The sequence below is a fragment of the Epinephelus lanceolatus genome, chromosome 19 (genome assembly GCF_041903045.1).
Source record: "Epinephelus lanceolatus isolate andai-2023 chromosome 19, ASM4190304v1, whole genome shotgun sequence".
Taxonomy (NCBI): domain Eukaryota; kingdom Metazoa; phylum Chordata; class Actinopteri; order Perciformes; family Serranidae; genus Epinephelus; species Epinephelus lanceolatus.
Genome location: NC_135752.1, coordinates 22,799,427 through 22,824,149, shown reverse-complemented (window position 1 = coordinate 22,824,149; position 24,723 = coordinate 22,799,427). Strand labels below are relative to the sequence as shown.

At 42.3% G+C, this 24,723-nt stretch overlaps 1 protein-coding gene across 1 annotated transcript; it reads right to left on the bottom strand.

The window, feature by feature from the left end:
- Positions 1–1,663: 1,663 nt before the first annotated feature.
- Positions 1,664–23,134, bottom strand: slc27a4 (solute carrier family 27 member 4). Its single transcript, XM_033646843.2, has 14 exons — positions 22,730–23,134; positions 21,135–21,296; positions 16,127–16,337; positions 15,790–15,973; positions 14,533–14,691; positions 11,296–11,365; positions 11,029–11,120; positions 9,022–9,131; positions 8,571–8,780; positions 8,359–8,485; positions 5,287–5,424; positions 5,006–5,170; positions 3,312–3,458; positions 1,664–2,193 (listed from the first exon to the last, which is right to left on the bottom strand). Exons 2-14 carry the CDS (start codon positions 21,293–21,295, stop codon positions 2,036–2,038), a joined length of 1,932 nt encoding a protein of 643 aa, XP_033502734.1. The 5' UTR covers position 21,296; positions 22,730–23,134; the 3' UTR covers positions 1,664–2,035.
- Positions 23,135–24,723: the final 1,589 nt, after the last annotated feature.

Genomic DNA, 24,723 nt, shown 5'->3' with positions numbered 1-24,723 from the left:
CACAAGATACCAATACCTTGGGCTAGCTTAAAAAATGAGTGAGACAAAGCCTCTCCAAGATGATGATACTGGCCTCCTATTATTTTCACAAGTGTTGGGGATAGCTGTTTTATCAGGGAGGTCATGCCCCACCCTGGGGGCGCCACTGCTTGCAAAATTTGGACTCTTGCCCACTTAGACATCATCACAACCTCTTCCTGCACCTGGCAGGACGAAGGCGCCAGTCGCTGTGCTGCCATGGATTCTACACAGATCATTTTTAAGAATAAAAGTATGAGCTCCCACGATTTAGGCCAGCTTTGCGAGGCTACTATGACGGGGAACTTGAAGACAGATGAGACAGGTACTATGATGTGGGCCAGGGCCTGTGAATCTGGGAGGTGAACTCACAGTAAGGCACAGTGCTCTGCTTGCGTGGTTGATGATGCTCATTCATGCTGCTACAACCTCTGATGACAGCTAGTGCAAGCAACAGACAAAACATCGATGACAAAGCACAGTTTCTTCTTCTACTGTTCCATTTCGACGCAACCCCCTCCGTCACAACGTCCCCACTCTGGCCTTTGAATCTTTGGATCTTTCGGCTCTGTTGTGTCTGGCAGAACATCCTTCTTTAGCACCAGAGTATTGTTGAAAACACAAGTCCTCGCTGATGGTGCGATTTGGTGCTTCTTTATCTTCAGTAAAGTCCTCTTTCAGTTTCAGAAGAATATACACACACCGTACGACAGTCTACCTTTTCGGACAAAACCTGCACAACACAGCCATGCAAACACACTGCGTGTCAGCATGTGTTTACAGAAATAGCCCCATTGATTTAGCCCAGGGTTGAATCAGTCAGACCACTTGACTTTGTGTTCCAGCAGCTGATATAAAATGCATACTGCAGCTTCATTTTTGAGGACTTCAAAAGTTACTGAAGATTTGGATACACGTAAAGCAAAAATAACCTGCACTATAACAAAAGAGAAAGCTTAAACATAAATTACTAAAACTTCCATATTTTCTTAAATATGTAAACAAGCACTACAACTTAAACATATTTGGTGTGACATATTTAAATACAAAGCTTTGTTTTTTATATCAGCTCTCCTGTGGTGCGGCTGATTATTGCACTGCAAACGCTGGAGCCCTATTGCACTTTAGTAGATCTTTCCACCTCAACCACTGGTCTAAATTTAACTTCTGTAACCGTGGGTTACACGTCCAATGCTTTCCAAAATCCCTCACATCCTTCTGTTGTTCCCTTTTTTTTAAAAAAAAACTTGGTGCCCTTTACTCATTTCATCTCACGGGCAGAAATGAAGACACAGTTAACCTCAGATAGAGTAAAGGTGTCACACAGGGTTATCACTGCAGGCTAATTGTGCAGGTTGAGTCGATGGTAGAGCCTTCAGTCTTTCACAAAACAATCTCGCTGACGATACAACGAACCGAGTGACAGTTTAGGTCCTCGTAGGTCCCTCTGTTGTGCACACTTTTTGTACTGAATCCACATTCTTCTCAGCATCCTTTTAAGTCTGTGGTTATCTGCAGTTTCAAGTTTTGCATTCTGGTTGCAAGGGAGCCTGAACTCTGCGTCCCCCCAAGGAGTGTCCCCCAGCAACACGTGGTTTGATGGACCAGGATGGCCAGACGTGGCTATCTTGAGGCCTGTGTGGGCAGGGAGTGTGTGGCTATGAAGGGTGGTTTCAAGTTACCAAATTGACCTGGTTACTAGGTTTGTGCCTCTCTCTGTGTTTGCTGAGGTAGCGAGAGGAGTAGCTGGGGATGGATGGAGTGATGCTGTGTGTGTGTGTGTGTGTGTGTCTGTTTTTAGGGATCACAAAGAGCAAAGTGGGTTTGGGGAATATAATGTGTGTGTATGTGTTGGCATATGAGTACGGATGCACGGAGTGTGTATGGCTATTACTTTAAATGCACTGTATACTGGGGCGAAGTCCTGCATTCTGCTATCCTGGTCACACATTAATGTCTTTTCTGTATGCGTGTGTGTCTATGTGTACATGTGTAGATGTAGTGGTCAGCCTGCTCATCACAATTTGTGTTTCCCTGACAGTATGGAGCGGTAAAGCTCCTCGTCCAGCTGCACATAGCACCCTCTTTTGGAATCCATAAAGTACAGTCTGTCTGACACCACAGTGGGGTCGAAGCTTTCCCGGCGCAAGTCCGTCTTCTGAAACTTAAACGTTCCTATGAAAGAAAGAGAAAGAGAAATATGTAGGTGTTTCATTTTCCCAATTAAGGTGCCATTAACATGTCTTAGAATAACCGTACTTCACTGTCTTTACTGCTTTAAAAAATATAGAAACACAGCGTTAAAGGGGCAATAAGCGAAATTCATCATTTCTAGATTGAAGGAATTAAAAAATTGCTATGTGAAGAACTAGAGGTGTAATTTCATCTGGAGTATAGCATGACCTCTCACACCCTCTTTTTTTACTGTCCAGATATGAAAGTAATACAAATATTTGAGGGTTTTGGGCTGATAGCCTGATAAAACTAATGAGGATGACTACCCGGGTGCTTTTCCTTTAGAGGTTTTCTGGGCACGCCATACTGGTAGGAGACCCAGAACACTGTGGAGTAATTATCTCAAGTTTCAAGTTTCTTTATTTAGAAATGGGACAATGCATATTAATGAACATTTTAAAAGAAAAAAAAAATGTAAATATGAGAAGAGATTGTAGCCGTACGGCTAATTTCCATCTCCTGTCCCATGGGCAGGTAGGTGTAAGAAGAGAAGAGGAGGGAGGAAGGACAATAAGAACTTTCCACAACAGCCACAATAACAACAAAATATTCTATATTCTATATTCCATTGCAGGGTGCCCGGCCATAATAAAGTGCTGATTCATATTGCAGAAATGCCCTCATTTGGATGCCTCAGGAAACACTGCTGGGGAGAAGGACTTCTGGACTACCTTGCTTAACCTCATAAGCAGCAGAAAACAGATGCTGATTCATATTGCAGAAATGCCCTCATCTGAATTGGGGATGCCTCAGGAAACACTGCTGGGGAGAAGGACTTCTGGACTACCTTGCTTAACCTCATATAAGCAGCAGAAAACAGATGGATGGACACTGTACTTTGACTCCTTTAAAATTTCCACATAACAGTCATCACTGTCTGATGTACAGTCTTATCAAAAAAATAAAATACACCTAGGACACATCAGAGGCCAGCTACGATGGTTTGTGGTCTAATACCTGTTGTTTTGTTTCAATTGCACAGAAATAAAATTGCTCTGTTTCTAAAAATCTTTTTACAATTATACTCTGACACCTATTGCATTGAAAAGAGCATTTACCTGTCTTGTTGACCTCCGGAAGGAAGCGGAGGAATACAGGTCTGGCATACGGAGGCAGAGCCTTCTCCATGTCCTTCACAAACTTCTCCAGGTCAGTGGAGTGAGACGGATCAGCGATGGCTGCCATTCCAGCCTTTCCCTCTGCTCCTGTGCACACAGAAATGGGCATGTCAGACGATTAATCTTATAGACCACTAAGTTATAAGGTCAAACGGATGCTTGTGTTTGTGCAACGAGGCTATGAATGCTGTGCAGAACTCTTCTTGTGACTTCACACAACATCTCACTTGTGCTCCCCTCATATACTGCTTGTATTGAAAGAGACACTTCTTGATACTTCACTCTATAAAAATGATTGTATTAAGATACTGCCTTTTTATTTAGTGCGAGCTCCTGAGCAACACTACTATCCTCTTGGAATATCTGTTGTCGCGAGTAAATAGATGCTCCTATGGCTCATTTATTGGTATAGATTTTGGGGGGAAGCAGGGGAAATGTCCCCCTCAATATTTAGATAATGTCTCCCTGATAAAAACATTGAATTGCAGAAGAATTTTATTTTGAAAAGATTGAAGACATTTACTTCAAAAAATTGACACAAAAAAGGCACAAAAATGCAGGAAATGAAGTGTTTGATGTTCAAAATTTTCTGGCAGAGGACCCCCAAACCCCCTGCTTCATATGTGTCCCGATGCTGACACAAAACCAACACCTTTGGGTGCACTGCAGGCATCAGATTTGAAATAGCAACACCACAGAACCAGTGGTATTTTAGGAAAAGGTCGCTATCTAGGCCAATTTCTCATACAGATACTCCCACTGATTTTCTGTACATTTCTATGGTAGTAACCTACAACATTACATAAGGAAGGAGGGCAGCTGTGGGGTGTGTGCTGCTGCATTTGTCTGTTAGTTGGCAGTAGAACACCAGTAAAGCCACTAAAGACCAGACATCTCAGTTCATCTTTCAAAAAAAATATATATTGTCCTCTGGGGAAAACATACTTACCTTTTTATTTCTTTTAGCTCTCTCCAAAGACGTTTTGCAGCTGCAGAAAATAACCGCATTGGTTGCTGGGTCCTTCTTTGACAAGATCGCAGTATGACGTCAAAGCGGTTTGACGCACCTCATAACAATTAAAGTGCGTGTTTGACCATTTAAAAGAATAGCTGTACTTTAAAACTTAAGTGCATTTGGGCCTTTAGTGTTATTACTGTTGTGGCAGTTTGTCTTTCATATGTTGTCTGCTGTGATCTGTCTGACTTGTGTAACTTCTGTTATTCGTCACCGTGCATGTCAGACTAGATTTGGAGATTAATAAAGTTATCCCATATCTAATCTAATCACAGCAACTATAAAGTGGCATCTGTGATTTGTCTGCAGAGCCTCAGTGGCAGCTCAGCTTTACATGTAATGGCACTTTAAAATGCTATAAATCATTTAATGTCACAATAAGTCAACAGTAAGCCGAGACACTGCAGCTGTGATAACTAGTATTTAACGCAGTATGGCTCTTGTGAAATATCTGTTCAGCATTCCACTCATCTCTCTGTACACACAACAGTGACCTATTTTAAAGACACACACAGGCTGCAGACATGTTGTTTGCCCAGCTCTAAACTAAACCGAAATGACAACTTTCTTTGGGAGGAAAATTGAGGAAAATCAAGCAAGCATGTTGACAGATTTTTACCTGGTACTTCCACTCCATAGACAACTACATCTTTCATGTCTAGCAGCCTGCTGAGAGTTCCCTCCACCTCGGTTGTTGAGACGTTCTCTCCTTTCCAGCGGAAAGTGTCTCCTGTGCGGTCCTTGAAGTACATGTGGCCGCACTCATCCATGATCAACACATCGCCTGGTGAGAGGAGGGTGACAGATTGTATTTATTCAGTCAGTCAGCAAAGAATATGGTGAATACCACAACATGTGTGTGTGTGTGTGTGTGTGTGTGTGTGTGTGTGAGACGCTAACCAGAGAGATAGGCACTGTCTCCCTTCTTGAAAACACTATGAGCAATCTTCTTGCTGGTTGCTGATTGGTTGACATATCCGTCAAACCTCCGAAGGGGATCATTCTGAATGATCCTGCCGACTAGCTGCCCAGGTTCACCTAGAGAGGAAGAACAAGAGAATTTATTAATGTCTGACTGGTGATTATAGTGGCAAATCACATTACTGTTTCCACACACAAAGTGGAGTGTTTGAGCTTCTTCAGGGCTTTCAGAGGGGACCAGGTGTGTCTGTGCATGACAGTATGTCCACAGCACTTATGTGATAAACACAATGCTACGCAGTCATTTTGAAGTTCACTGAAGCCCTGTTGTGAGTCTGTTAACCTATAAACTGAGTGTTCAACCTACTTGCTCAGCCAGTAACATTATATGTTAAAATGTCCAGAAAAACAACTGCAGTGTGCCCAGAGTAGTGCTATAATGATAATGACTCTTCACATTTTATAATCTTCCAAAAGGAATACTTCACCGCCCAGATGACCATTTGTTTACAATTACTCACTTCATGTTACCTTGAATTTGTGAAGAAAACTCTTTCTTGTATGCTTCCATGGTGAACGAAGAATCCAAAAAAGGGGAACATTCTTCATGAACTGAATTACACAGGGGCCGTGTTAAACAACATCTAACAACTATATCAAAACCTCCTTTGACAGAGTCTCATACAACTCCTGCAGTGTAATCCAAGTCTCATTTATCCAGTCATATCCTCAGTACGTACCAAACACATGCATTTTTGCTTAAGCATTATGATTTAAAAGCACACCAGTACAAATAGTCTTATGTGTGGCCGACTAGCATGCCAGGGTATGCATCTGCATTTGAACTCTGCACAACCAGAGCTCATAGGCATGCTACTTGTAGACAGAGGTTTTTAATATTGTACAGTGGTGGAAAAAAGCTTTCGGACACCCCATGCATTTGTGAAATATTGCATTAAGAATCACTCTTAGGTCTTCAAGTGCAATTTCTTTTAGTACAGTCACAGCCAAAATACTAAATAAATCCTAAAAAAGCCATTAAAAACTTAAAATTGATTGGTTCCATAAAAATACATAAGTAATTTTGAGTATTGGGTCATTTTGGTACCAGTGATGAAGGCCGTTCTTTTTATTAAAAGACACAATTTTTGTTGCCAAGCTTCGTGTCTACATAAAGCCAGCACATTTGAAAGTTCTTCAGACACAAAAATGGCTAAAACAAGGAACCTAACGCAGGAAACACGCCTGAAGATAAAGATTCTCAGCCAGGAAGGGTACAGCTGCCGCCAGATAGCCAGGAAGCGCAGATGCAGTCCTTCAGCAGTTGGATACACTCTGCAGAAATACAGACGAACCAACAGTTTGGAAGACAAACCAAGATCTGGGCGTCCAAGGGTTTCTTCAGCAAGAAATGACCGCATCCTGATCCGCATGTGCAGGCAAAACCGCCGAATGACATCACAGGAGCTTGAGTAGCAGTGGTCAAACCAAACTGGTGTCCAGTGTTCCACCCGCACTGTACGTGGCCGACTTTTAGATCATGGCTTAAGGTCCTACAAGGCTATCAAGAAGCCCCTCATCAATGAGAGACAGAGGTTAGCCCGGCGTCGTTGGGCCCAGGCACACAAGAACTGGACAGCCAGGAATTGGAAGAAGATTTTGTGGTCAGATGAGTCCAGTTTCCAGCTTTATCTTCCTCCTACTAATGTGAGGGTACGCAGAAGGCCAGGCGAAGCATTATCTCTAGCATGTACAGTACCTACTGTCAAGCATGGTGGAGGCAGTATCATGGTTTGGGGATGCATGAGTGCTGCTGGTGTTGGTCATCTCACTGTCTGTGATGGCACATTGAACTCTACCAATTATTGTTCCATTCTCGAAACCCACATGCTCCCTTCTGCGCGTGCACTGTTCCGTCAAGGTAAAAACTGGATGTTTCAACAAGATAATGCCCCTTGCCACACATCCAAGGCCAGTAGAACTTGGCTGCAGGAGCACAGTATCCAGGTCTTAGAGTGGCCAGCTCAATCCCCGGACATGAGCCCCATTGAAAATCTGTGGTGGATTATCAAAAGGTCTGTTTCAAAGCATAAACCAAAGAATTTAGAAGAATTAAAAGCAGTAATTCAAGAAGAATGGGACAAGATTACCCCTCAACAGTGTGAAAGGCTCGTGGGGAACATGCCAGCCAGGATTAGAGCTCTACTATGGCCAAAGGCAGGACTAGTAAATATTAATTTGATGATGTGATGGTTTATTTATTTTTTGTTCAGTTTTGAACACATTCTCTGTTATTTGTTGACTTTGATACCGACAATGTTGAGAACTGACATATTGAAACTGTCAAGAATTTAGTTTTGTTAGTTTTTCTTGTAAACAATAAACAAAAAAATATAATTTGTATTTGTTTGTATCTGTCTAATGAAGCCACACCTTTTGAAACACAAAAAAGATTTTTCCACAAATATTTCATGATAATATTTGAGATTGTGTAAAATTTTAAGGGTGTCCGAAAACTTTTTTCCACCACTGTAATGTTCTGATGAAAATGCATGTGTTTGAGAAGTACTGAGCATAAGACTGAATAAAGGAGACTTGGATTTAACTTCATGAGTAAGGTGAGAGTTTGGGAGGTACTGAGCATACAACTGGATAAATGAGACTTTGATCATACTGCACGAGATGTATGAGAGTTGGTAAACAGATATTTTAATATACATTTGCTGTTGTTAAACCCCCATTACTTCAGTTCATTTAAAATGCTCTCAGACAGTGTAATACTGTCTGAGCAATTGATAAAGAAATGGTCATTGGGGGGGTGAAGTATTCCTTTAATATATAGCTATTTCCTTTCATTCAATATTTCTTATTCTTATGAACAAGCATATTAAGGTGGATTATGTGTCCAGCTTTATTTCAGTGATGATATGATGTGGATGGCAATATGTGAGCAGCTGCATACGCCCCTGATGTGTTTTTCTGCTCAACACCACCACTCTGTATGTACAAAGTGTAAAGTTGATGTTTCATATGAGTAAAGAGTAAACCTACCAGGTTTACAGGGAATACAGACACCATCAGGTCCCCTAATGAGCTCCATGGTCTCCTCATCAACCCGCACCAGTCTGATGGGGTAGATGAACGGTAGAATCTGACTGTTGAAGCCACACGCTCCAACCTAGAGCACAGACAAAAATATATTACCAACCACAAAGCTTTCAGCGTGGTCAGAGCATAATCACTACTTTGCTGCACCTTCACACCTTGTTATCGAAGTTGCCGAGACTGCAGTTGCACTCTGTGGCTCCGTAGAACTCTGCTATCTGTGGGATGTTGAAACGCTTCATGAACTCCTCCCATATGGACTGGCGCAGGCCGTTGCCCAGTGCCATGCGCACCCGATGTTGCTTCTCTGTGTCCTTAACTGGCTGGTTCAGCAGGTATCTGCAGATCTCACCAATGTACTGCACAATCTGGATGGTCGTGACAAAAATTCATTTAGAGATGAGACAGGATATAAGAACAGACTAATTACTGATTTAATACCAAGCTTATTATAATGGAAAGGGGATTCAAAGAGATTAACTGTGGATAGCATAACACAGATTATTTTTTAAAAGAAGAGACGGGAAAGACATCTTTTGAACAACACTGAAATTGTGGTGAACTGCTATGCACACCAGATCAATGGCTTGTAATATACATCATACTTACAGTGCAGTTGTATTTGGCACAGTCATCCCAGAAACGCGAGGCGGAGAACTTCTTTCTGATGACTACAGTCATGCCATGTATGATACACTGGCCCACTCCCACAATGTTACCTGTGGACAAAGACATATGGATTGTTGTGGTCACAGAATGCAAGCTCAACATGGACACATACAAAGACAAAGAATTTAAAGCAACAACATGCAACCTGTCACCATTTTCTGTTAGCAGGAGAAGTCAACAACACTGGGCCTCATTCACCAAGTTTTTCTTAAATTTGTTTGAAAGAAAGGTCTTAAGAAAGGTCTGCGTCAGATTCATGACATGTTCTTAAACCACAGAATTGTTTGAGCCTGTGTTCTTACATAAACAAAACCTATTGCTTGCAAGTTGAAAGTACAGGCCAGCTGATCCTAATTAGCATCAGTAAATACAACACAAATAATGACACGAGCCTGTTTAAAAAAAAAAACAAAACCTGAAGTAGTTATGAAGTGGAGAAGCTTCTGCAGAAAGTGAACACCAAGCGAGCTGTCATATTCAGTAGCGTCAGTAGTGGATATAAAATAACACAAAAAAATGCATGGGATGCTAAAAATATGCACCTTCAACCACTCGGCCGCAAACTTTAGATATAGTTGCACAATTCTCAGAACTGAGAGCAGAGACGAGAGCCGCAGCACTCTCCAAGGTGTGCCTGTGTCTGCAAGAGCGAGAGACAGATAGCGGGGCAGAGAAGGTGGAAGGTGACTATTTGACGCAATGCTTCTGTAACTCACTTGGAATGCTGCTTTTTGTCTAGTCTCTATATACAGACTCTACATTCAGTGTGTGTGAATGTAGAATCTGTAGGCAAACCCTGGAGATCTTGCCTCCGGAAGAAGAGCGGAAGAGCCCTGGTTTCCGGTTGTAGGCTGTTTGTAGTCCGCGTGATATTGACCAATCACGTTTGAGCCGGCTGCAGTTGTTGCCAGGTTAAACACTCCGTGCGGTGAACTAACGAGGCGGAACATAATTGGCGTCACTGCAAACTCTGAATCCATCGCAATGGTTCAGCATATTTACTTATATATAAACGGAAGTCGGAAACGGAAATTCGCCTCCTCTGCCCAAATCAAACCGGAATGCCAAAAAATCGGGGGTCTGCCCCCAGAGGCTGTATCGCTGTCTGCCAGAAGTCAGACACCAAATACAGCCAATGGTTTCCGAGAATGCTTTTTGTCCAACCTGCCCGAGATGTTTTCTAGCATGATTTATCACTAATTATTAGATTACATGGTTGCCATTAATATAGGCTAACTTTATTTAGAATTTTTTTTCCTAAGAACTGTTGGTGATCGAGGCCCACTGAGACTTAATGTGCGCCAGAAAAGACACTCATTCAAAAACACAGGTGAAGATTGCCACCCTTATCAGTGCGGTGTGTCCTGCACCTCATCAGCCCCTGTTGGTTTTTTTTTTTGGCTAATTCAACATGTTGAATTGGCATCGGCAGCAGCGGAGAGTGAATCAGTGAATGAAATCACTCTGATTGGCAGTTCAGCTCAGGGCACGAGAAGAGAAACCGAAATGAGAAATGTGGGCAAAGAACTTACGTCGAGAGGGAGTGAGACCAAAACAAACTTGTTACAGAAGGTAAGATAATTTTTCTTTTGCCATTGAGCGCTTTAGCAGAAACATCTCCTGATGGTTTGTGTCACTGTTCACTGGTGCACGATAAATATGCTCTGTTCTTTCAACATTGTGCTGTGTTGTTAGTATGCTAACTGGATAACTAGCATCAAGACCGTCTCCCAGTTTCCCTTTTTGAATGAGGATTATAGACTACCACCATCTGCTGGTGTGGAGAGTTCTCTGAAGCTGACTTGGTGCGTCTGGGCCTTTAGACTGAATGCTGTTTCAAGCTAAGTTCACCAAGATGAACACTATAAGCAACTTAACTTCCTGTAGGGAACAAGAGCAGATAGACTTCCTGACATAAGCTTCAATCACACACAGTCACAGTTTTACCTGCAGAGTGGTAGAGTGGAAGGCAATCATACAGCACATCATCTGATGTCATCCTAAAGCCATAATACACCAAGGCTGCCATGCGGTAGTACCTGAAATGAAAAAAGTAAAATAAGTCAAAACAAAACCAACAAGTTTTATTTATTTCTCTAACGTTCTCTTTCAACAGTATTTATACTGCACATGAAAGCGACACAGATCAACAAAGAGAGCAGCTGCAGTTCCTGTGTGTCTGTTAGTTACTGTAGCCGCACGGCTCCTTCCTACCTGCTGTGCACAACAATAGCAGCTTTAGGCATCCCAGTGGTTCCTGACGTGTAGATGTAGAACAGGCGATCTGAAACAGACAGTAGAGTGAGAGTGGGATCACTCACATGTCAAAAACTAAATATGCTATGACAGGTTGTGGCATTTTAAGTGTGTAAATAAACTCTTTTCGACATAAACACGTTGCTGAATGCTCACTTCTGATTAGCTGCGCTGGTGTGAAAGTGCTCGGCTTTGATACTTAATTACAGGCCTTTTCACAGCTTTGATTGCAAGCTCATTTTGACTAAGTTACAGCGCTGGAGGACAGATGCAGAATGAAGCAGAATCCCTTTTAAAGACTGTAAAATTAGGCCATTAAGTCCCCTTTTTCTCAGGGAAACACTGCAATGTGCAAGCAAAGTGGTTAGACAGCGAGATCTTGTTCAGACCAAACGTCCAGCATCCTTATGAATGCAAATTAGCTCTACCTGAGGTTGAGAGGTCTCTGACATCACAATAGACCACCTGTGTTTGGATTTTGCCTTCCAGCTCACAACTAATTTCATCTCTAATAAACTCCAGCCACTACTACACCAAAGAAATACAATTTTGAGCTCTGATATATGGCCAGAGAGCTATATTATGGTGGATTTGTGCTACCTTGCCTCATGCACGTACTACAACCCCTTTCACTGAGCTGTTTGGCATAAGCAAATTAGCTGTGTGGGTGGCGAGTGTTGCCGAGAGTAAGCATGAACAAAGGTCACAGGTTTTATTGGTGCAACTGCCTGTGTGGCTGTCAGTGATTACAGAAGTGTTCAAGGGCAAAAGTAAGTGAGCAACTGGGACTGGATTCATTTTTCTCAATAACAGCTCATCGCATAGCTGTGCATACATACATATTCCATGTATTTAATATCTTCTACTGGCTGTTGTAAAGCAAACTTGTGATATAAATAACAATTACGTGACTTGATTGGTTAATATTGTGTATAAAATTCGTTCTCCCTTTTACCCGTGTACTGTATACCTGTTGCCTTGGAAACAAGCTACCCATATAATCTCTTGTGATGAGTCATCAGTGATTCAACATGATGATAATGGTTAAAAGAGTGGCGGATTTTGGTAGATAATGCTTCCTTTGTTAAAGCTTATCAGCATCATGTGATTACTTTTACTTCCAATAAATATGGTGAATTAAAGTTTCTGTTCGGCCTCTGTATTTATTTGCAGTCATAAATATTTTAAATAGAATTAAAACATTATTATTGAAACTAATGGAACACTGACACTGTCTAATCTAATATACCTATGTTACAAATAAACAAAAAAGAAACTCTTCTTGACATTTCAGTTCAGTGCAAGTGTTTCATTTTTTAGTATGATTGAATGATGTCATTTATTTGACTGTTAGTCATTGCTTGGTCCCAAAAGTATTGCTTATCACTTGTCAACAGGTCTGTGATGATGCACTATCAGTAACTGCAAACAAATTACTTTTTTGAAATTGCTGTGTTTATTTGGTTAGAGTAAGTGCTGAGAATTTGACAGAAATTTGACAGTTGCATTACTGACAAGGACATGTGGTTTTGGGGGCTGAATTAGGCCCTGATCACACAGAAAGCGTTTGGCAGGCTGCTTATTTTAAGAATTGAATGCCAGTAGTGAAAAAAAAAGAAAAGCTTGCTGCGCCTTTGAATTGTTGCCAGGCAACCACACTCACCTCCTTATTCTAACCTTCCTGTGTATACAATTTACTGTTTATTTATTTATTTTAGTTATTTCACAGTAATAAGTATCTAATTCCTAAAATGTTGAGGCAGAGGGTACTTGCTGTAGCTCTGGTTGAGGGTGAGAGGCTGTCAGCAAATAGTTTGTTGGGCACAGGGCAACGGAGATCTGTGTAGGTACATTAGACTCTAAAAAAGGGGAGCACCACCAGTTGGTCCAGGAGCTTCGCCTTGATGATTTTAGGATGACTCGGGGGCAGTTTGACGACCTGCTGTCTGTTGTCAGGCCGTATAGCTCTAGTTATCTGGCAACTAGGGCTGCAACTAATGATTAATTTTCATTGTCGACTAATCTGTTGATTATTTCTTAGATTAGTCAACTAATCATTTTATCTAAAAATGTTTAGAAATGTTGAAAAATGTCGGTCTGTCTCTCCCAAACCCCAAAATTATGTCATCTAATGTCTTGTTTCGTACTCACGCCAAAGGATTTTAGTTCACCGTCATTGGAGAGTGTGTAAAGCTGCCAATATCTGAACGTAAGAAGCTGCAATAAGAGTATTTTAGGGTACTTTTATAGTAATTTTCTATGAAAAATAACTCAAACCGATTAGTCGACTACCAAAATAGTCATTGATTACTTTAATAGTCGATTAGTCGACTAATCGTTGTAGCCCTACTGGCAACCGCTACCTCCAGTTTCTCCTCCATTGTTTACCAACTATAAACTTGCTGACCACCACAGAAGGCCCGCCGCCTCTCAAATCATCCAATTGGACAATAGGGGGAAAAAGATGACAAAAAAGAGATGATGTGGGGTTGTTTTCCCACTCTGAGTTGAGGTTTTTTCAACTCGAGGAGTTCAGTGCGCTCCAGCAAAAACGCTAGGTGCCTTGAGCACAGAAACGCGAGGCACATCGCAATGCAGAAAACATGAGCAAAAGGCTTCATTCTCATTAAAGCAGTAACAAATTTACACAATTACAAAAAGGCACCTCCAGCTGCTAAAACACTTTCTGTGTGATCAGGGCCTACACCATGGAAAAATATCACCTAAAGTGACTCCTGAGAGCATCTGTAAAATGACTATTTGTTGAGGTGTACTTCACAGAAGTTTCCTTAAAAAAAAACAAAACAGACTCAAACAAAAGTAATCCCTCTCATTTATCACTTTTGAGCCAGAAGTGTGTGGCGGTGTATTTTTCTGCAGACACTCTGCCCTCTGCCTGCATTTACTGTGTTTGGGACGTTTATGGGTGTGTGTACTCCTACAGTGCTTGGCTAAGGTTAGGGATTAATCAAAAAGTGGCAACCGGGTGCTGGGCCATCAGCAGCAGGCATCCAGGAGACACAGCGACAAAAAAAATGCAAATATAGTGAGAGTGAATCTAGACTTGGCTTTCACTTTTGCTGGCAAACATGTTCACAAACAGTAACCGATAATCCTGCTTAGTAAACCTTTCAATGAACTTCTTGTAGTTATTAACATTGTTAGGTAACTAAGATTGGTTCATTGTGTTCTCACCTGTGAAGCATCGTTGTGGCCTGCTTGGCAGGTGAGATGGGGTGCCCTCCAGCAGGGGCTCTAGGCACTCGGTTCCTTGCGGGACTCGTTTGGGGTCCCAGTCTCCGGAGCAAAACATCTGCACCGTCTTCCCCATTGAACTGTGGATCTCGGACACCGCTACCAGAGTAAAAGAAACACAGATAAGTAAGTTTGATTCATTTTACCAACCAAAAAGAAAAGAGGACGTCATGTGGTACAATATAAGCACCACAAAACAATATGCTACTGTGAGTGAAGCAGAAGATAAAACACAAATTGAAATCCATATTTTCCCCTGAAAAAAGAAAACAAAACACTATGTTTATTTAAAAGCCTTGTGTCAGCTGGGTTAGCACCAACTCCACTGGCTCAGCACCAACTCCACTGGCTCTACATTAGCCTCCTCTGCGGCAAAGAGGCTGCACTTCCAATTACTTAAAAGGCACAAAGCACACATCAAGTCCAGGATCCAACACTTACACTGCTCCATCAATCCCATGATGGGCAGCTCAGAACTCATTCGCTCTTTATAGCTGTTGAGATCAGGGCTTTTCAGATTGGGCAGGGACCCAGAAGGTCACAAGGAGATTGAAATAGATCCCTAATTTATGTTTGACCGTTCAACTGAGCTGCTGCAATTTCATATCATCAGTGGCCCCCATGTCTGAGCAATACCAGGCATGTTTAATAATGCAATGCTGGTTAGTAGATTAGACATTAGAGCAGGTTATTAGTTTTGTTTGGACATTCAGAAATACTCACCAACACATGTGATCTTGTTAGAGTTAATTTAATTCTTTAATCTATCTTGTTTATCTATTGAGACCAGAACTAAGTGGAAGAAAAAACATTTTATAATACATAAACACCTTGTAGCCATTTACCATTCATCAGTACGGTTCTCTGACCAGCTCAGACCTTGAACGCTGCAGACTCATGATGGAGACATCTCCCTCTTCATTACCTCGCTACCTTCGCTTCTTTCCTCTTATCAGCCATTTAAAGCCCCACTGATATTATAGAGACACCTCCTCTAAAACCCATCTATCTTTCATGACCTGCTTTCTCCCCACACCACTCACCTCTTTCATCACACCGGAAACATTACGGCACTTATCAGCAGAAGACAGTGGTGTACATATTTTTTGGCTATTACCTTGATAACATCGCGACTACAGCTAAGAAAATCTGCAGCCACCTTTGCTTCATCCCCCTGTCCGGCCTCCCCGCTCTTACCGTCAGTCAGCTCCGCGCCAAACACCACAGCCTTGGCATTGGAGATGTTGACACAGTGGACCAAGGCCTCTAGTCTCAAATTGAAGTTGATCAAAGCGGCCTCGACTCCGATCTTGGCCATGCCCAGCCAGAGGCCCACGTACTGGGACCTGTTCTCCATGAAGAGGGCAACCACGTCGCCCTCCTGAAGAGAGAGACAACAAAAGGTGGGGCTCGTCAAACTGTCATCAGCTGATTCTGAGTCTCTATACAGGGGTGTCAACAACACCTGCAAGTTTTAAAAAAGTAAAAGAACCAGTTCAGCAAAATGTTTGTGGAACAAGATGCATGGACCTACCCTGAAGCCCCGCTCCAGCAGCAGGTTGGCCACTCTGTTGGAGTACTCATCCAGCTGCCGGAAGGTCCACCTCTCCCCGGTCCCCTCGAAGATGAGTGCCGTTTTGTCCCCGTGGCGTTGCACTGTTTCAGCAAAGATTTTGGGAATGGTGTTCTTTTCTTTAAGGTGACGTCTGACATTCATCTTCACCCTCAATAGCACACTTGCCGCACTGAAGGAGGAAGAGAAAATGTCATTGAATGAGAGAGCAGCCAGTTAGACAGCAGATAGCCGGCTCGATTTTTAAATGTTGACTCCCACCAATTGCACTGTGAATTTCAACTTCTGCCCTCTGGATGGAAGTGCTATATGACAGCTTTCTTTCATACCAGCCATCACTCAGCTGAACATAGCAGCACTGTACAGATGCTATAGAAGCAATTTTTACTCATGTATTTATTAGTCATTATAAGAGCCTGACAACTTTTAACATGTCTGTCTATTGCAAGGGCGCAGGTTTGCACATGAATGGCAAGGACACATTCCTACCAATATCCTGGGGGACAGAAATGTCCCTACTGATATTTGAGCATTAAAATACTGGACAAATTGCATCATGTATAGATCCAGCAAGGGACAGCAATTTTATTTTTATTTCTTTTAAATGTGACAATCCCATATTATGCTTCAAAAGGGTTTTCAGTTAGTTTTGTTTTTCCACCTTTGATGAAGAGCAGTGCACAGACGCTTAAATTTTGTCCTTACCAGAGACAGTCCCAAACGGGGTTCTGTGTCTGTCAGACAGTCTGAAGGGAATACTACCATATCAGCAGAGTGATAACCTAATGCACAGCAGAGTAGCCGGCAGGTAGATTTTTCTTCTTGAAACATTTTAACATAGTCTCATTAAATTCTGAGTTTATTTTCATTATCTTACAACTCTGTTCTCAAGATATTATAACTTTGTTCCCAGCTTCTAAGAGAACCCTGATATATGGGGTACGTTTTGAATATGAGCAAAAAAATCTTGCTGAAACACATATAAGCCATTAAAGTCCAGGGGTTTATGAATTAAATTAATTGAAATATTTTATCACTGATGTGAACAGGTGCCACGTGCACATTTTAAGAGGTTACCTCCCCAAACAAAAGACACAAAGGAGAATGGAAACGTAAACTATGCCCACACGTGTGTTGACTCAGCACAGATAACATTAAATGAGAAAAGTTGATCCGCAGGAGAAACACATTTAAAGGGCAAACAATTTAAAAAGCAGTCAACTGTCACCATTGTGCCTGACTTTTGGGATTTAATTTCTGTATATAAAAGACATTTCCACTGTAAATTGGTTCATAAAACTTCACCAGAATGCAAGAAAGTGCTTTCCTGGACCCCCCTGCTGGACATGTGTCCTCACCAGTTTTGAAATGAAACCTACGCCCTTGGTCTATTGTCTGTTTTGATTGTAAAATATGCGTCACGAAGGATTTCTCGTCTTTTACTGCAAACCAAATCTACCTACAGGTACAAATAAAGTTACCTTACCTTAGTTAAAATTACTCTTCCAAAAGACAATTTGCATTTTGATGTTAAGGTAAATCCAGCTCACCCAAAGCTGTGTTAGTTTTACGTTACAGCTCATTAACTACAAATTGCATGCCTTCATTATTGCTTGCCATTTCCCAAGGAACACAAGTTTTCAGACTGGTTTCATAGTTGTTCTTGAGTGAAATGTTTTGTGGGTGTTTTGTGCAGCAAAGTTCCAAAAAAGTTTGATATTTGCAAATGTTTAATATGGAACAATAATATGACTTTTACAAAAATATAAAGCTAACTGAATGTTCACTGTTACAACTGCAGCACTTATGTCTGTGACACGGTGAATGCATCAACAGCAAGAAATCAAATTAAAAACTTAGGATATTCTTTGGGTAATGGTCAGCAGTAATAAGAAGTGTCCATAGCCTGTAGCTGAGGGGCAAAAATGTTCAAAAGCACCGATACTGTCATTCTTAATACTTTGATATTCAACGCTAAATACTTTGAAGTCAATATACAGCTATATTTGACCAACTTAGGTCACCTATTACCTACTTTGTGCAAAATGTAACCACACTCAGCATAAAACATTATGACTGAGATGGCTGGATGAATTCCTGGGGGCAAAGTCTGCCTAAATGGAAGGATCTCACTCGATAACTCACATTTATGGCACAAAGGCAGAGATAGTGGGCTTTCTCTTGAGCACTGCATAATTACAGAAACATCATAAACATCTACTGAGCCAGGTTACTTCATGGCTGCGTTGTGTGATGGTGATATTTCTTATCATTACACAGGGTATCAGCTTCATGTAGTTCCAGACGACCATAATTTAGTATTGCGCAGTTGTTTTTCGTCATTTCATAAGTGCACATGGCCGCAATAAAGCAGCGTGGAGCATATTTTGTTGCAACAGACGAGCTGCCTGAACTCTACACTGTGTAATTAATTAATTTTTCCCAAGATATTTTTTATATTGTCAGCAAAGTGACTTTAAGAAAGATCTGATATTATTAAATTCTACTGTTATGTTAATCACAGTTTTGAGTGGAGTTTCATATTGTCAACAAACTGCACTGCACCATATGGTAAAAAAAAAACTCTATTTACAACCAATTCAAGCAAACACAGATGTTTTACACCCACTAAACCACCCAGTGACAATCACTGCCATTTGCAAGGACAGAAACATGAATACTGGGAGGTTGTTTTAGTTTATTAAGGCATTAAAATGTGAACCACTGTGCTTCTTACAATGTCAATATATTAGCTTTGTACATAACAAAAGAGAAATTTATGAGTCACTGTGGAAAGGACATGCTTTGACAGGGTCAAGAATAGTGAATTTTTAACCTTGGGGCCACTATCAGCACACTGACAAATAACTAAAACGTTATCAGAACTGTACTTACAGCGAGGGTTATGTGCATATGAGCAGGTGCACACAACTAGGTAGCTAAAGCGTAAGAAGTAAGAGGTCTAAAGAAGAAGAGAAAATAGTTCAAGCTTAAGATCTGTCTCTGAAATATAGCCTGTGAAACTGTTATCTTTATCTCCAACCAATAAGAGAGCAGCGGCCATTTTTTTTAATACAGTGGGTCAAAGAAAAGCGCTAATCACAACTGGTGTGGTCACCTTGGCTTACATCTCATGAAGAGGTCATAAACGCTTTTACAATTTCCTGTTTTACCATTACTGCGGCTATTGAGGAAAAAAAGGAAGTTAATGACAAACCAATTACCATGGTAACCCCCCCTCCACCCCCCAAACGTAAATATTGGCTTTAGGTAAGACAGTTAAAAGGTCTGCTCCTCCCCCCGTCCTTTCTATTGTCCTTTGTCCAAGATATTTCAAGCTACCTGCCATATCAGGTTTTAAAACATGCACAACAGGATTATGCAGCTAGTCGCTAACTATTGGCCCGGGGAGGAAGAGCCTCGGGTCAAGACGAGTTCTTCAACGCAACCCTCAGTCAACGATGTCGAGCTACATTTTTGAGGGATTAGAAGGTGTGAGAACACCTTACTTGCTAAACAAACAAACAAAATCCCACGTTCAATAATCAAACTGTCAGGGTTGGGGAGTTCCAGAGTACAATAAAGGGTGTAACGTATTTAAAATACCAAATATAAGTGACTGTATTCTGTCATAGTTTAAATTGGTGGTATTCTGAATTCGTTTACTGTCTTTAAAAATAGATAACTTGAATATTTGGTTTATTTGCTCCAACATGTGTCCTGACTGAATGTGATGCAAGCGAGCTTCAGCGACAAATTCAGTTTGACTGCATTGTATAGTACTAGAATGCTCAGACTAGCCGCAAGCAACTCAGCGCTGCTGTTTTGAGCTGAACTTTTGTAAGATGCCCTGTTTTTATTTATTCCTGCCGCTCACTTTGAAAGCACCACGATGGATGAAGAATGGTTGATTCATGAATTTTAAATAAGGAGTCATTTAAACTATACCTTACTTCACTACAAAAACCTAAATAGGGTGGCAGCTAGCTGGAGGGAGAGCGCCAGGGAGCTGTAAGTTTCTGGGAAATGACCATAATTAATAACAACCTCCTTGCTGCTGGCTATATTATGTCATTTCCAGTAAATATCACAATATAAAGTGTGCACTTTCTGTTTAAAAAGTACAAACGTAGAGAAACATCTCTTAAGTGGTTATGTCTGCACTCATATCTCGAGCTGATAGGCATGTGGTTTGTCTACATGGTGCATATTTAACAGATGCAGTGTGGACAGAGCATGCATAACCCATAAAAAGATTTTTTTAAAGTCCGTCTAAAGGTGATAAATGATCATTCTGATTTACAGTCCTGTCCTATCTACAGTTATGTCACTGTCAGCGGAGTAAGCAAAGACCTGCAACATCTTTGATGGCCCTATTCTGCCTTATCAACAACATGAGGCACAATTTATTCTTCCGCTGTTTGCCAGAAACTACAGTTTGTTGTACAGTTGTATGTCCAAGGTCTTGTTGTGGCTGACTTTAACTGTCTTCAGAGACTTTGATTGTTGTGATACCTGTAAGTGTTTGGACAGTGACACATTTGCTGTTGATTGGCTGTGAATCCAGCACTTTGGATTTGATAGGGGGCTCTTAGCTGCTCTCACATACAATAAAAGGCATGCTTTCCCTGATTGTATTTTAACAGAGCCGTGAGACAATGATAGGGCTCCAGTTCTGATACTGCTCACCCAATATGGATGTTAACAGGCTCAAATTAAAGCTGAAAGTCAGCACTTTCCCCTCATGGTCATTGTTTCACTTCAGGTCCAGTGTTCTGGCGTGTAGAGCCAAAAAACAAATAGTTTGTCACTGTCAAAACACGTACAGACCGCTCTACAGACAGAAAGAAAAGACCTGACTGGTTGAAAAGCAGCAAATGAAAAAAGCCGAAGTAATGAATCAACGACTTCTCTAGGTTTCATTACCACTGGCACCACGCCAACACATACACACCCTCTCTGTACTTACTGTAAGTCTCTGCCGACTGTCTTGGCAAAAATCTGCAGGAAGCTCCATCCTCCACTTCCCAGGTAGAAGATCAGGATGGCCGGGAGAACCTGGTACCACGGCAAGCCCACCAGCAGCCTCAGCACGAACAGCAGGGCTGTGCAACACGCTAGACGGATCATCCTGAAAGAATGCAAACACACACACATATATAAATATATACAGATAAAAGGCTGGGATGAATCACACACATCAGTTCAGTAGGAGAAAGGTTACATGTGGTTAGCGTAAGCAAAGAAAACGGATGTTTAACATCTTCACAATGGTATTTAAGCCAACCACATAGGAATGTGATCTACTATGATTTTGTTTACACATCCTGCGCCCATTTCAATCCACTGACTCAGCTCTGGTAGCCACACTGCAAGCTTGCACCGTCTTGTGCTGTGTGTTGTCATCCTGCATGAAATCAAGTGGTCACAAACATGTAAAACATCATGAGTGTAATCTATTTCCTCACTCCCTGAGTTTTCTTTTCTCCAGCAGCTGGATAAAACCCAAGGCTACAGAGACCTTGAGGGAATCCTAACTCAAAGCTGGCTGTCTATAAGTGACAGCTGAGAGCAGCAGAGGACAGCATGTGCTGACATTGGTGTTCAGTGCCACCTGATAGCTGGGAAGATGATCCTTAAAGCAGTAAACGATAGGTTTACATGACGTATTATCTATTCATGAGCCTGTGTAGAAAAACACTGCAGGGATGTCAGTTCAAAACAAGCGGGCATTTTTTTTTTTAGGGAAGATGTCTGCCTATTTGTTCCAGAGCCAAGATGCTGACTGGATATTTACTACTCAGTCTGTCTCCCTGCAATGGTGATGATGGCGATATCATAGCAATCCAATAAGTCTGCAGCTATTTAAAACGCAGGCAGACAATTACTGTGAATGTATCGCATCGACATGATGGGATTTGTCACACGCCAGTGAAAGGACATACGTTAAGAAAGCAGCAGCCACTTCACAGTGAGGGAAAAAAGGCTTCATCATCTGCTGCCGCTACACCCGGATATTTAAAAGGCGCGTAGCATCATATTGCGGTAGTGGATGTGGAAACGATAGCGAGGCTCAACCCACCGCTGGTTAGACTACGCCTCGATAATCGTGCCATGTGCGCTTCCACACAGGGCCTTCCATCCGTATTGGGCAATATTAATCACGCTAACATGATGTAGGTTATCATGGTAACAGGCGCTGCCCGGGGAGCAGGATGCGCAGCGTTATTGCGCGCATCGGCTTAGCAAGGAAGCGGATGGACAGTGTGACAGCAGCCTCTTTTAGGATGAAGAGGCATGCTGAATATGCAGTCCACGTTCACATGAATCACCTCTCACGCACCGCCTGATATTAAAGTGTCGAGCCACCTCTCGAGGTACGTCAGAGGGTCGTTTGCGCACAAGGTTGCCAGAGGACAATAGGAGTCATACCCGGGCTCTTTCCTCCTTTCTCCTAGCTTGTAATACCCAGAGCCATCTGTGGAGCTGAGCACCGCAGGGGCGCACGGTCATCTCGGGCTGTGGCTACTGGGGGATGATGATTATTATTTTTTGCGTACATACCTCGCTCACACCGTCACAGCATGTAGGTGCGCAGAAATCCCAGACGTGAAACTCGTCGTGTGCGACTCCGCTTTGATCGGCTTACAGGCTATCCTGGTCGTCCTCGCCGCTCCTCGCCGCCGCTCGCTTGGCTTGACAGAGGCTCACAGAAACGCACGCAGACACAGACACACGCACCGACCGGGATCCCCTCCTGTTGTAATGCCACAACGAGCTGCTGCTGCCGCTCCTCTCCCTCCGGTGGGGAGTCAAATACGCCTGGCTGTGAGCGTCGACTTTGACCCCGCGATCATCATCCGCTCATTGTCACAACCATTGATATCATTTCTAGGTTCATTGTAGCCGATAAGCTCGCTAGCAAGCGTAATTCAAATGACCTTATAATTTTCTTAGCTGCGCCCGCCCACCGCCGTCAGCGTCCCGTCCATCAGTGGAGCGGCACTAAGCACTGACGGACACGTGTCTGGGCCAATCGAGGACAGCGGTGTGTTACACATCCCATCCGGCAGGGGCGGGGTTTGCGGCACTGGTGAGGAGGAAATGCGGTGCGGCCCTGCCTGCCTGCTAGCTCACAGAAAGCGAGGGCAGCGCGCATAGCGGTTTCCACCCGGTAGTGACAAGAGCCTGATGCGGAACCGTGTGGTGTAAAATGAGCCCTGCCTCTGCCTGGAGAGTTGGCCTCGCTGCGTTCATTCATCACTGCGCGCCCTGCCACAAGATGTGCTTGAAGTGCGCATCTGTCAGGTGAGGGGTGCCGAACAATAGCCAGGGCTCGACTAACATGTATCACCACAGTGGGCTTAAAATCTACAATGAAAACCAAAGCTCTTTAGCTGTCAGACTGCAACCAAACGCTCCACCAGCTGGTTGCTTGACTCCAGTAGCTCCAGCATATCTGTTCAATGGACAACCTGCAGGGTTCCTATATCAAAACATGTGGAAACACTGTAGATGTAGCTTACACACAGTGAATGACACAAGAAGCAGAGGTGTAAATGAAGACAGTGCAGGCACAGGGGCCCCTAAGGTGGAGGGGCCTGTAGAAAGAGCAGGCCCTTGCAAGTGATTCATATTGCCACTATGGAAATAAACCTGTGTTCAAAGTAAAATGATGAAAAAAATAAAAACAGTGCCATTTGCCATATATGTCCTCAAAAAAAGGCAAACCTATCTGCATCATGTTATAAGGCTGGATATAAGGCTGTCTCACCCCCTTTACACCTTTCATTAACATGCGTTTTCTGTGATCGCAGTGCAATCGGATTGCTTTTGACCACATGAAAGTACGGGTGTAAATAGTGTGAGTGCAGAGCTGATCTTCCAGGCGTTGTTTTGTAAGTGTGTATTAGGCCAAAAATATTGTCCATGGGACAGATGTAAAGCTCTGCGTAGCCCTGCACTAAAATGATCAAGTTCTTCCTCATATTTACCACAGGCTGATATTTATGGAAGAAGGGAAAGCTGTGATTGGTTTAACCTCGTTACATGACATATGGTGTGTGCTGCTGTGTTCTAAAAAGTTGAATTTTGTTTATCTCAGAGTATCTCAGCCGTCGCGCCCCAAAAAAAGGGGCGCTCGGGAACTCCTGCGTGCCACAACGGCGGTACTCTTGCGTGTAAGCACGTATGGGAATTGTGAGTGGCTGTAAAACATTTGTTCCAAATAGATACAACCATGGGGGGATTATAAGACAATGGGGCCCCTGGGCATGGATATGAAAAAGGCCTCACCATCTCTCCTACAAAGGAGAAAGAAACACTTACTTTGTGGTGGTTTTGCCTCTTTTTTTTGTTTTTTTGTTTGTGTGTCTTAATGCATCTTTTTGTGGTTTTGTGTTGCTCTGGTAATTTAGTATGTGGTAGTTTTGTGTCTCTCTGTAGTCATTTTATGTCCCTTTAAGGTATTATGTCTTTTTTTTTGGTATTTTTTTGTGTCTTTCTGGTTATTTTGCATCTCTTTCTGGTCTTTTTGTGGCATTTTGAGTTCCTTCCTG

Excerpts from the sequence above, each read along its gene's own strand:
- slc27a4 (XM_033646843.2), bottom strand. The coding sequence starts at position 21,295 with ATGATCCGTCTAGCGTGTTGCACAGCCCTGCTGTTCGTGCTGAGGCTG. Across the intron at positions 8,486-8,570 it reads TCGGCAACTTCGATAACAAG|GTTGGAGCGTGTGGCTTCAA; the intron begins GTGTGAAGGTGC and ends TCTGTGCTCTAG. Across the intron at positions 2,194-3,311 it reads TCCGGAGGTCAACAAGACAG|GAACGTTTAAGTTTCAGAAG; the intron begins GTAAATGCTCTT and ends TTTCTTTCATAG.